The sequence below is a fragment of the Aethina tumida genome, chromosome 2 (assembly GCF_024364675.1).
Source record: "Aethina tumida isolate Nest 87 chromosome 2, icAetTumi1.1, whole genome shotgun sequence".
Taxonomy (NCBI): Eukaryota; Metazoa; Arthropoda; class Insecta; order Coleoptera; family Nitidulidae; genus Aethina; species Aethina tumida.
In genome coordinates, this window is record NC_065436.1 from 28,618,325 (window position 1) to 28,632,232 (window position 13,908).

The window sequence follows — 13,908 nt, forward strand, 5'->3', positions numbered from 1 at the left end:
TGGACCATTAACATTCAATGTCGTCTATAAATATAAAATTATGACCAACCTCATCACGTATTGGTTGTATAATAAGTCGAATTATTTGGCCATTGAGGTAAAAGCTAGTTTTGATGAACATGACCCATTCCAACTTTGATTTTCTGTGTCTAAGTTATAATCTATAGGTACTTTTAAAAGTGTTCTAGATAATAATCGAATAATTCGTCGAGAGTTAATTGTATCTAGCATCATAATGACTTCTAAGACCCCTAAAGGTTATTCACATCTTTCTCTTAACAATTTGGACTATGTAGATGCCTTTGCTGGCATTTGTCACCATTGGTCGTCCACTTTTTTGATCAGTTCAGAAGGTTCTCTACTTCTTCATGACATTGAAAAATTACATGCCGTATTATAGGCTCAAATCACATCAAAATGTGATACAAGATTTTTTCTTTATATTAAAATTAAATACAAAGATGTCTTTATTGTAAGATTTTTCAAATAAAAAAGCTGCTTTAAGTAAAAATATTTCGCCAATATTTCATAATGTTAAGGAACCCAATTATTTAATTACACCGCAAACTTTTTCAGGAATCTGTTTTCCTTTTCTAAAAGTTGAAGGGGCACTTAATTGTTTACATCCTGTATAATTATGTCTGCATGTCTTTCAAACACACTTTTATTGGGATTTCAAATGAATATTTTCGTAGTAAAGACTTATGTAAACCCGAACAAAAAACGATTTATGGACTTGTAAAAGTAGCTCGTATAACTTTTATTATGGGGCTTAAACTGTATATATTTGGCAATAAATATTTTATGAAGTGTTTTATTTATATTTCACATCTCTGTTTTAAATTCTTGTTGGACTGTGTAAAAAATTAATTTCCAACCAGGAGTCCGTTTAAATGACACCATAAAAAATTTATTTGAATTTTTTTTAACCTACGACATTTTCATGAAAGTTGAATTTAAATGATGAGTTTTCAGTATAATAGTCTTCTAATTATATTTTCACTTACGGTTTGCACTATACCTATAAAAATCGTCTACGTTTCTAATTTAAGAAGTAACCGTTAAAGTTAAATGGCACCAGTCTTTGCTTTCGAAAAATGGGACGGTTACGGGAAGTGTGTGTGTGTGCTTTAATTAAAATTTTAATTAAGATTGTAAAATCTAACTGACGTAATTATATATGAACTAGAATTCCCGCCAAACACTCTTCTTTGTCTTCGTGCACAATTCTTGAAATTATATACGACGGACACACTATTTTATATAGCGGTTAATTAAAAGCAAACACCGCTCTAATGCACAATTTTAACGTGGAAACTATGTTCACTAATTGGCCAGTTTACGTCAAAATGTTACAATGTAAAATGTTGACTATTGTACTCGCTCAAATATGTTGTATTGTTTGAAATGTAGAAGGAAACATTAATAGAAACCAATTATATAGTTTGGCTTATTAATTACGCACTATGTAAAAATATTTATACAAATTGAAACTGTCATGAAGTATTCTCTGATGCTGTCACGAATTTTCTGTAGTCAAATGTTTCAGGACATCTCTTTATCCGAATCAAATCAATCTACAATTTGTAGATAAATTATTTTTTTATCTTTTCTTCCAAAGGAAAATGTAATTCGAATTTTATCTACTATTTCTCAAATATCTCATTAAGAGATATCAATACCCAAATTTTGCCTATTTCTTTGGTGCTTATATATTTAGAAATATTTTTTTGAAAAAAAAAATAATTTTATATTTGTTAAATTAGATAGGTATACAATTTTTATAAAATAAAATAGAGTAAAAAAACATTTCTTTGGATATTAAGTTTATCGATTTTCGTTGAGACAAATTATAGAATTATCAAACTTTGTATTTTCTTTCAATGTTTAACTTGTTTTCTCCACTTAATTTTAAGAGATATCCATAGTTTTCATTAAAGTTATGTAAATATTCTTAAGAAAAATAATATAGGCCAAAAACCACTTTGATTCCAATAATTTTTCAGCTGTTTGGGGTGTAGTGGGTAAATTTTGGGTGAAGATCTTAAAATTGATTTTATTTATCAGTTTTTAAAACAGGATAGATATTTACTTTTATTTTATTTAATTTATACAATTTTATTATTATTTAAATTTTCTCTGATCTGAGAATCTGCTTCAAAGTCAGTGGTTTTATGTATTATTATTTTTTATATTTTTGTTTATATTTTCGTTAAGAAAAAATAACCTAAATTTCAACTATACTTTTGGTACTTAAATATTTTATTTATGTAGAACAATATGTGCCATTATAATTCATTATAATTGAAATTTTTGATAAATATTGTTAATTAATTAGAGGTTTTTTCAGTTTTTTATGTATCTAATCTTTGTGTAGTTTTGGGAAGATTATTCAATTAGTACTTTGTGTGATCGATAACTTTCACTATTTGATTTATAGTTTCCAAAAGTATAAGCATAGAAAAATATATTATTAATAAAAGTTGGTCATTGTTGGGTCTACCATCACTGATACATTTAAGATACTTTATCAAAAAAACCAAGAACAAGTAAATTTTCTTTATTGGTACTAGAAAACAAAAAATTAATTTTTAATATTGTTAATGAGCTTACTACAAACAGTCATAAGTAAAGAAATGAACATAACTTTTGAAGTTTGATAATTCCTTGATACAAACTGGAATTATCAAACTTCAAAAGTTATGTCCATTTTTTACTTATGACTATTTGTGTAAGCTCATTAACAATATTAAAAAATAATTCTTTGTTTTCTAGTACCAATAAAGTCACTTGTTTTTGGTCTTTTTGATAAAGTATCTTAAATGCATTTTGCATCAGTGATGTTAGCCCAGCAGTGACCAACTTTTATTAATAATATATTTTTTCTATGCTTATACTTTGGCAAACTATTAGTCAAATAGTGAAAGTTATCGATCACACAAAGTACTAATTGAATAATTTTCCTAAAACTACACAAAGATTAAATACATAAAAAACTGAAAAAACCCCTAATTCTGAGACTGGTTTATTAATTAAGTGTGACAGACAGCAACGTTCAAATAAACAGCAAACACCGAAATCGAATAAATCGCAAACTGCTGATCACTGCATAAACAACATAGCCGAAACGAGTCAATTGCTGGCACTAAACGCTGCGGGCTGGCATCGAGTCCTGCGACCGCCGCAACCACATAAAGAACATATTTGTCAGATTATTTAAACGATTGCGAAACGTACGACCGCGTTGCTGGTTCATTAGAGAGATATTCTGCAAGGCAATTATCGCTGCACTCGGTACATCGGTCCTGTTTACAGGCAAATATGCCCCCGATTGCGGCTAACCCATTTTCTGACCCACTGGGAATCACTTAACAATTTGCGGCCGAACGGCAGGACATTGTTTGTTTACCATATTAATGCCCCCCGACCCCGTTTTGCCAGTTCGACGCCTCCTGTGTTTCGTTTCCTGTTTTTCGTTCCGTTTTGTTTTCTTGTTTAATGGCGCTGGAGATTTGAAAATTAAATCCATTGTTCTTCGAACGGGAATTGTCGATTTGCGTGTGATTGTTTTCTAGAGAAATGGCCGATTCAAGGGACCTTAGTTAAGGTTTGTGCACACTCCGGTTTACACATAACATATTGAAATTACGCCGTTTAGATTTTACGATGTTAATTAAAATTTTAATTAAGACATGTACACTTTCCGAATTAGTTTTATGTGTTACAGACAGTCGGTTGGAAGTAATTTTATTTGCGCTCAGTGAATTTAATTCATAAAATGATATGTCAGACTAATAACTTATTTAATATTTAAATTCTTGGTTTTAAAAATGATGCAGTTCAACAATTGACCTTCTTATAGAAATATAAGTGGCAAAAGAACTGGAGCAGAATGCGTCTGTGACTAAATCAGAGTAGAAGTAAAAATGGCCAACCATAATTTAAAATAATGAACGTTTAAGTAAAACTGGCTGGATATAGGATAAAATGCACTTAGTCGTAGTTGATAATGGTCCTTTAAGCGATAACGCACAATGGCTAACTGGATAACATGGCATAAACCATGGAAATTAAATCGAATAACCAAAGAAAGGGGATTCTGAATGGAGCCTCAATTTGCAGGTCCACAGAGACCCGTACTTACATTAAATCTTATGATAAAGGCGTGGTTTGCGGCAACATTATGCCGTTAAAGCGGCGACATATTCCTGCCTTATGCTCCAGATATACCCCGGCATAATCTAGTTTTGTTATACACCCTGACATATGAATAAAAGAAAATAACTTTGTATGTGTATGTGTGTGTTTCTTATGCCGGTTTTTCTTCAGGGGTGAAATTTAATACTAACTTTTATTTTATGAAGGGACCGTTTTGAATTCGATACACACTTTTCGGTTTGAGTAGAAACTGAATTTGGACTACCTTATTGACGGCGGTCCTTCGTAAATAAATCGAGGAGAAATGTACATATGAGAGGGGTCTTTGGGAAGCAAGACATTAACTTATTAAAGTTAAACTGGTTAAATAAGTAAACTTATTTTTGCGAATTATACATTTTTTAATTTTGTTAAATTTATCTTTACTTTTACTAAATAAATAACTAAACTTACAATGGAAATAATTTGTTAGAAACTTTTTCTTCTTTATGTATTATAAGGAAAATATCTATTATTCTATAGGTTTCTAAAAGACAAACAATATTATTTCATGTTACTAAAATCATTTTACAAATAATGTTTCAAAATTTAAGATTTACTTGAATATTTACAATCATCAGAGTATTGTTTAAATTTATCTACAAATTTTTTTTTTTAAATTTTGTTTCATTTTCAGATGTTCATTAGTTTACCTTTAAGATGATGTTAACTTAGATTAATCCATCAAATCGCGAATATTTTTTGTAAAATACAATTTTTACTTCTTTTATTAGATTATGTGACTAAAATCTTAATATAAATATTTAAATGTTCAGTGTAAGTTTCTAAAAGACAAATAATAGTTTTAAAATTTAATTTTTATTTTTAATAACTAAATTAAAGTATTATTTAATTTTTTTTTAAACTAATATTTATAAAAGATTTTTATTTTTATTTATTATTTTTTTAGAAATATACTGAGAGTATATAAAAATTGTCTAATAATAAATTAAGCAGAGAAGTTTCCAAACATGTATTTATATTCTAATGCTAGTAACTTTGATAAATAAATATATAATAGTATAAAGGTAAGTATTATTTATTTTTTTAATTTTATTGTAACATTTATATTTATAATTATATAAAATATTTTAAATAATCCGTGTTACTGCATTGTATTTATTTATTTTATACGCGAATGTTTATAAATTTTGTAGCAAATATTTACATATGGAAAATTTTATATTTAATTTATCAAGGCCCATATTGTTTCATGAAAAGGAAAAATTTAATTAGAATAAATATAGGAACAATATTTTTCTCTAATATAATTTTAATATGAACATAATTGAATTTGTAGGTTTGCAACCACCTATTTCATCCCTTCGGGGATTTATTATCGATTTATCCCATACAGTATTATGGATACGAATGTCGAATAAATATTTAATACCAATGCATTAATAATTTCTGTATGTGCAATTTCATCCGATCGTTCATTGATTTTTTTTTTTATTTGTTGCTGCTTTTTCCATTTGTTCATTAGTTTTAAATGCGTGGAAATTATTTTCAACAGCATCTGAAGAAATCGTTTGATATTTTTAAAATAATTCTTCGATATTCAATTAGGGCCAACTACTCCATAAATTTTTGTCTTATATTTTTATTGCGTTATAATGTTCTCATTAATTTTAACCGTTTAGAAATTATTTTCAACAACATTTAAAGAAATTGTTTGGTGTTATTGTAATTCTTTCATATTCAATTAGGGAAAATTACTGTCATAAACTATAGAGATCAATAATAAATTATAGTATTAGGGTCAGTTTATTTTTATCCCAAATGAAGTATATTTATACCATATTATCTTTTTACTGCGACAATTTATGATGATAGCTTTGTTTATCTTAGTGCAATTACTACTTAAATTGAGTTCTTTACATCATTGACCTAAATTACGTAAATAAATATAATTTTTCATATAAATTCGACGAAATAATTTTGTTAGGAAATGTGTGCAGAAGTTCACATTGAACACGCCACTTATTTACCACTATGCAACTGCACAGGGTGCATCTAAGAATTCAAATTTCCGCGTGGCACATCCAGGAAAATATATAACTCGGTGTGCGTCCCCGTATTATCGTCCGACTGACGTCCCGCCTCCGTGATTTACCGCCATCCATTCGCCCGCGTTGAGTTAAAGGCCGCCGGACACATCCGGTCGGTCTCCAAGGACGCGCACACACAGACACCGGGGCTTTTACAGGACAGTGTGTTCCTGGGGATAAACTCCGAGCCTCTTCTGTCCCGGCTGCTTAGCCGGGATTTATTTCCATTTGCATTTATTCAGATTTTATAGGGACCCGGTCCCCATGGGAGGATGCCTCCAAGAACTTACTCCATCTTAATTTGATATTTTCTCTTTTCAGTCCGAGCGCTGACCCTAATGTGGGTTCCTTCAAAAAGAATATTTATTTTTCCATAAACTTATTACAATAGGTTTTATGTCATGTGGAAAATTAGTGTAATCCTTGAATTCAGAATAAAATTGTAGCTCACTTTTATCTTTTAACTTTCATAAATACCACATAATTTATAGTTGTTTTTATTAGTTAATATGTTTGTTTTTCAGTCCGAGCGCTGACCCTAATGTGGGTTCCTTCAAAAAGAATATTTATTTTTCCATAAACTTATTACAATAGGTTTTATGTCATGTGGAAAATTAGTGTAATCCTTGATTTCAGAATAAAATTGTAGCTCACTTTTATTTTTTAACTTTCATAAATACCACATAATTTATAGTTTTTTTTATTAGTTAATATGTTTATTTTATAGTTGGTCCATTTCTCATTTACCTAATTTTAACTGGACAACACGGTAAATTTATAAAAAATTCCGGTACACGAAAAAGTAGTTAACATATTGTACATAAACATAAAATAATTACCAAGGTAATCAACATTTTTTTCACAAATATTCTGGGTTCTTGGAACTGAAAAAAAAAATCAAAATTTTTTTTTGACTCTTTCAGATTGAAATTGTTTATTAAGTAAAAAAAATTGGATAAAATCAAAAATAAATTCTAACTACATGAAAAAAAATCTGAACTAAATGGTGGATGATGTAGAACTTCCCATTTAACATTTTCAAGCTTTCTTTGAGTTTATAATGCCATGTGTGGTCTTAAATTTTCATGAAGAAACTGAACTTCTGAAAGCTCAAACTTGAGTGAGTTTTTTATAATCTTGGACAATTTGCTAGCAATAGTTACATTTATCGTTTGGCCTCTTGGTTAGTAGTCAATATGTAAAATTCCACATGTAGCCATAAAGTCCCAAATTGTAATTGAAGAAAAAATTAAACTTTGTTTCGATTTCTTAGTCTGAATTAAATCTTTTATTAAGTAAAACTTTGGATAATGACAAAAATTTTTAAGCTTCTTTTGAGTATTTAATACCATATGTGGCCTTATGTTTTTACAAGAAGCTGAACGTCTTTTCATTAACTTTTAAAACTCAATCTGAAGTAAGCTTTTCATCATCTTCAACAATTTGTCAGCAGTGGACTGATACATTGATCAATTGGTCAATCCATTTAAAATCTAAACACAATTTATTTGACTATATTTTAAAATGCTTTAAAATCTTTGACAGGTATAAACAAATATTCAAACTTGTCATCATTAAAAAAAAATTGATATTACTCCATTAGTATTTTTAATTTAAGTAATTTATAAAGATATTAACAATTATTTGAGTTATTCATTTACACTTTTCAATAAATGTAATGTTTTTTAATATAAAAATTAGTGTGTGGTCGTCACGTGATCGTAGAGTGGTGGTCACGTGATCGGTGTGCAGTGGTCACGTGATCGGGATGCAGTGGTCACGTGATGAGGATGATAGATTATTATTATTATATTAATATTAAATTTATTAATTTTAATCATAATTTTAATAAATTTGACATATTTTTTATTAGTTTTTTTTATTTTTACCGTGTTTAATTAAAAAAAATGTAATAAAAATTTGAAATAAATTGAAATTTTTCTAATTAATCTATTTTCTTACGAATTCTACATTATTTATTTATTTTAATCTTTTAAAATTATTTATTTTTACCACATTTATATAATTAACAAAGTTTTTACATTTTTTTAAATTCTACATAATTTATTTTTTATAAATATTAAAAAAAACTATAATAACTAAATACAAAATTGTCTTAGTTTACTAATTCTAGATTAATATTAATATTTTACTCAATCAATAAAACAATTAATATTAACATAATTTAGATCAGTTTAATTCAATTTATTCTTCAAGTAAAATTTCAGACGTTTCCGTTAAGTTAATGGAAATAGAAGTTCTATAAAAACATAATTTGAAACATCAGATGTAAATGTACAGTATTAATAAAACACGAAATATAAATTATACTGCGATATTATTAATGCTTTCCAATTAAATATTTATCTGCGTTTGATATGCATTGTATATCGAATCAGTTTCAATCGATAATAAATCTAGACGCGGAGAGTGGGTAGGTCTCGATGTAAACCTATAAATTCAAATTAAATTATAAAAAAATGATTTTCGCAACGTTGATTTAAAATTAAATTATTTCTTCAAACAGAACAGTATTGTTTGACATGAATTTTTATTTATAAAATTCTCTTGTGTGTTTTACATAAATCGTGATTTTTAGTATTTCCATTTGTCAACGTTGAAAAATATAGAGTACATTCACATAAAATAACCCGAATGTTCTTTTAACTCCTCATAAAAATACTCAATTAATATAATTGCAGGGTCTTCCGTCTTTTGTGTTCGTTGGTATAAAATTCCGGATTGATTTCCAACAAACAACCCCGCATTTGCATTTAATCCCCTCTCTCTCTCTCGTGTTTTTTTCCACGTCGTCGAGAGAGATCCGAGATGGAAATAGTTTAAGATCTACTATCCGAGATATCGGGATGCGAATGGAAGTCAAGTCGTAGGGATGAGCGCCGATCTTTCCGGTGGTTTAGTCGAACCGACTTCATGATCTGAAATCGCTGAATGCGGATTTTCAAACTGTCGTCGGCTGCCTTCAATAGCTACTTAATCTAATGAGATACAATATTGACTATTACCTATTCAATACAATTACGCCAGTTATTTACTTTTACGATTGCCATTAAGAAAATTGGATGCCGGATTTGTCGGCAGTATGGCGGAAGGGAGCGTTGCATACCAAATCATTTTATCGTTTTTTTGTTTTGGTTTTTGCGCTTTGACGATTTGTTTATGCAGCTTGTTAAGGAACTTCCGCCGCGATCTCAGATCTCGGATATGTTCGAAGCGTTCCACTATTGGAAGCAACTCACGTTTCGTCTCAAATACGTCCTTTAATTTAGTTTCATTTGATGCTACATATAATGTATCGATAATGGTTTCATTCGTTTGAATTTTTTATTGATAGTTAAACAGTAAAATTACCATATCATATAGTCATTAAGTACCTTGACAATTTTTTGAGTACTGTTGCACAATGTTTACCAACTTCAGTTCATTGGCCAGATCGGTGAAGATTATCGTAATGCCATTTTTGATGTAACAATATCTATAAAGGGCTCATTTGTCTTGCGTGAAAAGAAATAATTTACAAATGTCACTGTCTAATATTGCTATCTTCACTTAATTTATGTAGAACTTTTTGATGAAATTTATAGTAAGGAACCTGTTTCTAATGATTAATTGAAAGAACTATATAACAGGCCTATTTTCAAACGTGTTACACGAGAGTTTTTAAGAAATATTGTTATTTTTTGATTATACAGATTTCAGGATGACCTTGACATTGTTCATCTTCAGTGTATTCATTATAAAGAAGATTATTTAAGTGGAATCCTTTCACCAACTTTTTGATGACATGTTAAATTTAAAATATTTCTTTAAAATAATTTTTATTCTTCAAAATATCACTATTACAAACAACAAATACTTAATTTATGTAGAATTAGTATGTCCAGCTTTTTGATTAAATTCATTGTAAGAAATCTGTGTTGATTGAAAGAATTAAATGACTAGCTTGCTTCCAAACGTATTCCACGAGGATATTTTAAGAAATATTGCTTAATTTCTAAGTTGTACAAGTTTCAGGATAACTTTCACGTTGTTTACCTTCAGTGTATTCATTGTAAAGAAGATTATGTACCTTTGACAACATTTTTGGATGACATATTAAACTTTTTAACTTTAAAATATCTTAAATTTCTTTAAAATCACTTTTATTCAACAAAATAATCACCATTATAATCTACAAACACTTAATTTATGTAGAATTAGTTTATCTAACTTGTTGATGAAATTCATTGAGACTGAAAGAATTAAATGACTGACTTGTTTCCAAATGTGTTCCATAAGGGTATTTTAAGAAATAATTTTTAATTTCTAAGTTGTACAAGTTTCAGGATAACTTTCACGTTGTTTTCCTTCAGTATATTCATTGTAAATAAGATTATGTACCTTTGATCACATTATTGGATGACATATTAAACACACTTTTATTCAACAAAATAATCACCATTATCACACTTAATTTATGCAGAATTAGTTTGTCTAACTTTTTGATGAAATTCATTGAGACTAAAATAATTAAATGACTGGCTTGTTTCCAAACGTGTTCCACGAGGATATTTTAAGAGAAATTGCTTAATTTCTTCGTTGGTTGGTTTTCAGGACGACCTTGACGTTGTTCATCTTTCAACTTTTTGTTGAAATTAATTTTTCTTTCAATTATATCCTTTCATTTAGTTTTCTAAACAAAGCAAATCGATAACGGAATCATTTTAACGAATGAAACATAGGTGACTGTCGACGAAATTTGCAGACACACGAGATGAATACACCAACGAACAGACAACAACGGTCGTTTTGTCGGTGGATTAGTGGATAAAATGGGTGCACGAGCATGATATGTGGATAATTACCTGCCATTCCGGGGCCCCACGTTCGGGACATAAGAGGAGCTGGCGGTGATGGCGTCATCGGGAATTGCACCGGATTCCATCCCGAGTGGCTCATTACAAAATCCTGCAAGAAACAGATGAGATGTCAGTGTCGTGCGTCCCTTATTGCAATTGTTCATAAATTTATTGATTGCACAAAATAAACGGTTCCATTTGTATTTTACACAACACAAGCGGGGCAACATTAAATAAAATGAAACGGTTTCGAAAAGTATTTCGCAATTTTATAAATTACTGTGGCAATAATTTGTACGGCAGCGCAATTTTTATTATTACCAGATAAAAACCCACATAAAATCCGACTCGATTCAGAAATGTGATTGGAGTATCGATAATCTGTGTGACATTTCCCGGAATAGTTTTCGATCTACATTCGGCCGAAACTTGCAACGAATGCGGTAAACTATTGACACTGTTTAAATAAATTGAATCGGCGTATTATCGAAACGGGTTTATCATTGGGGCGAATATTGGAAAATGGATAAATTGTGGAATTTTTGATGTGCATGCGCCATATTTTACCGCCCCTCGATGTTATTATTATTTCATAGAAATATTGTATTATCATGAGAAGATACGGAAAAAGTTTAATTAAATTGAGTTTCTGCATAACATTAAACACAAAATTAATCATGTCCCTATAATGAATCAAGTTTTTAACAAAACGATAATTATATTCAATTATTTACATATCGTTTATATCCGAAGTTATTAACGATTTGAATTTAGTAATTTATTTAATTTATAATGAACGCATCTCTATTAGATTATAATATTTGTAATGCTGATTAGGTTTAGTTATTTACGTTATTGTAGCATTACATAAATAATGAAGTGCATTAATTACATTTTATTAACAACAAATAATTTAGAACTTTATAGAATTTAAAAATAGTATAATTTACAATTACTGTATGATAAATAAATGTAAACAATAATCAACTAAATTTCAGTTTTAATGAATTATTCCTACCTATTTAATTATTGCATTTCATGGGATTATAAATTACTGTTAACCGGAATTTGTTATAAATGTTCGTCCAGTAAAATTTTAGTGCATCTTGATTAAATTCATATCTGATTAATAGAAGTAAATTCCATAATTGCCCAATATAAGTTAATTCAAAAAACGGAATCCATTATCATATTTGCTTTATCAGTAAATGACTATTAGGTACAAAAGCCACAATACCAAATAATAGAACGTCCCCATTAAAAGTTATACCACTGCATTAAAACTGTATTACTTTGTAAATACATACTTGAATTCACGTTGTAATTGCAACTCTACATGTAATGTGCATTGAAAATTACTCGAGTAACAGCATTAGCGTCTCGTCTCATAACATATGTAATCCATTCAAAGAGAGTATTCTAATCATTCCGCAAGGAAAATCCGAACATCGTACGAGACCTGGCAAAATATACCCATTATTTGTAATTAATGCGTGCCTCAAAGCTCTGTGCGATATTAGATTTCACTTTGACTAATCATCTAATTACAGAAGTGCATTTGATTGACGATGCAAATGCCAATGGGCATACGTATTCCACGTCGAACTTTCTGACCCCTTTGTAAGTCATGTTAATTCAAAATTAATGGCACGTGAATTCAAAGAGGTGATAAATTTTTAAATCACGTACAAAGCGGTGAATGATTTTGAAAACGACGTGCCTATTTTTGAATTCAAATTTTTTGTAATAGCTTACTTTCATAATGGACATAAGATCGCCTATCGTGTATGGACTTATCCAATTCGATAATATGTGGTTGAATTCACGGAAACATTTCCTGAAATCGTTGTTGAATATGACGCCACATTCGACGTCTTGTTATACGCTTTGATCGTAATGGAAGTGTATCATCAAGAAGGTCACTTGGTCATCCTAAAATGCTCGAAAATGTTCGAAGTCGTTTGGGACAAAGCTCTCAAAACCTATTGAGTCAATTAACCTAGCAAACTGACTTATCATATGGCTCTTGTCACAAACAAACACATTCCCATTCCTATAAAGTTTCTGTTGTTCAAGGACTGCTCTCATTGGTCCGATATTGCCATCGGATTAATGAACTTTTGAGAAATAATGATGGTGATGTTGGATTTAGCATTTTTCTCAGATAAGACATGATTTAATTTAAACTATCGTATTTGGAGAACTAAAAATTCACGCGTTTTACAAGAAGCAAAATTACATTGATATTGAACAATACAGAAACATGACACAAATTTTTTGTTGATCAACTTCACCATCATGTATCATATTAGGGATTTTAAAACATGGCCAAATTTAACTACTCTCGGACTTCTTTTTGTTTGGGCATTTAATAATATAATTTATAACAACTGCAGTTCAAGCAATAAATGAAGGCTCACATGAAGTTTTTTTTTTTAATGTGATCGAACCAAATGGAGAATTTTGGGCTCAAGCATCAGAATTCTGTCTTCGTTGCTTCTTGTAACGAAATGGCTGTAACATTGTTAATAATAATTGTTATTTTATTATTCTAATTTTAATCCACATAAATAAATAGTCGTCCAAAATTGTAATTTTTCACAAAATAAAGACTTAAAAACAGTAACTTATTTTATGAATCATTAATAATAAATCTGTTATTTATTAGAACAAGAGTAAATACAATGAACATTTTGTCTTTATTATTCTGTTTAAACCATCAAATGGAATATGCATTCTGAAAACAAAAAAATTAAAGATGAAAGTTATATATATATATATATATTCAAATTAGCCTCAGC

At 29.2% G+C, this 13,908-nt stretch overlaps 1 protein-coding gene across 1 annotated transcript in view; it reads right to left on the reverse strand.

Moving 5' to 3' along the window:
• LOC109599255 (discoidin domain-containing receptor 2) overlaps positions 1-13,908 on the reverse strand; it is a 120,269-nt gene that overhangs the window by 49,399 nt on the left and 56,962 nt on the right. The window contains exon 2 of the mRNA XM_020015210.2: positions 11,114-11,216. Within this exon, the coding sequence (XP_019870769.2) occupies positions 11,114-11,216 (103 nt within the window). The remainder of the gene's footprint in view (positions 1-11,113; positions 11,217-13,908) is intronic.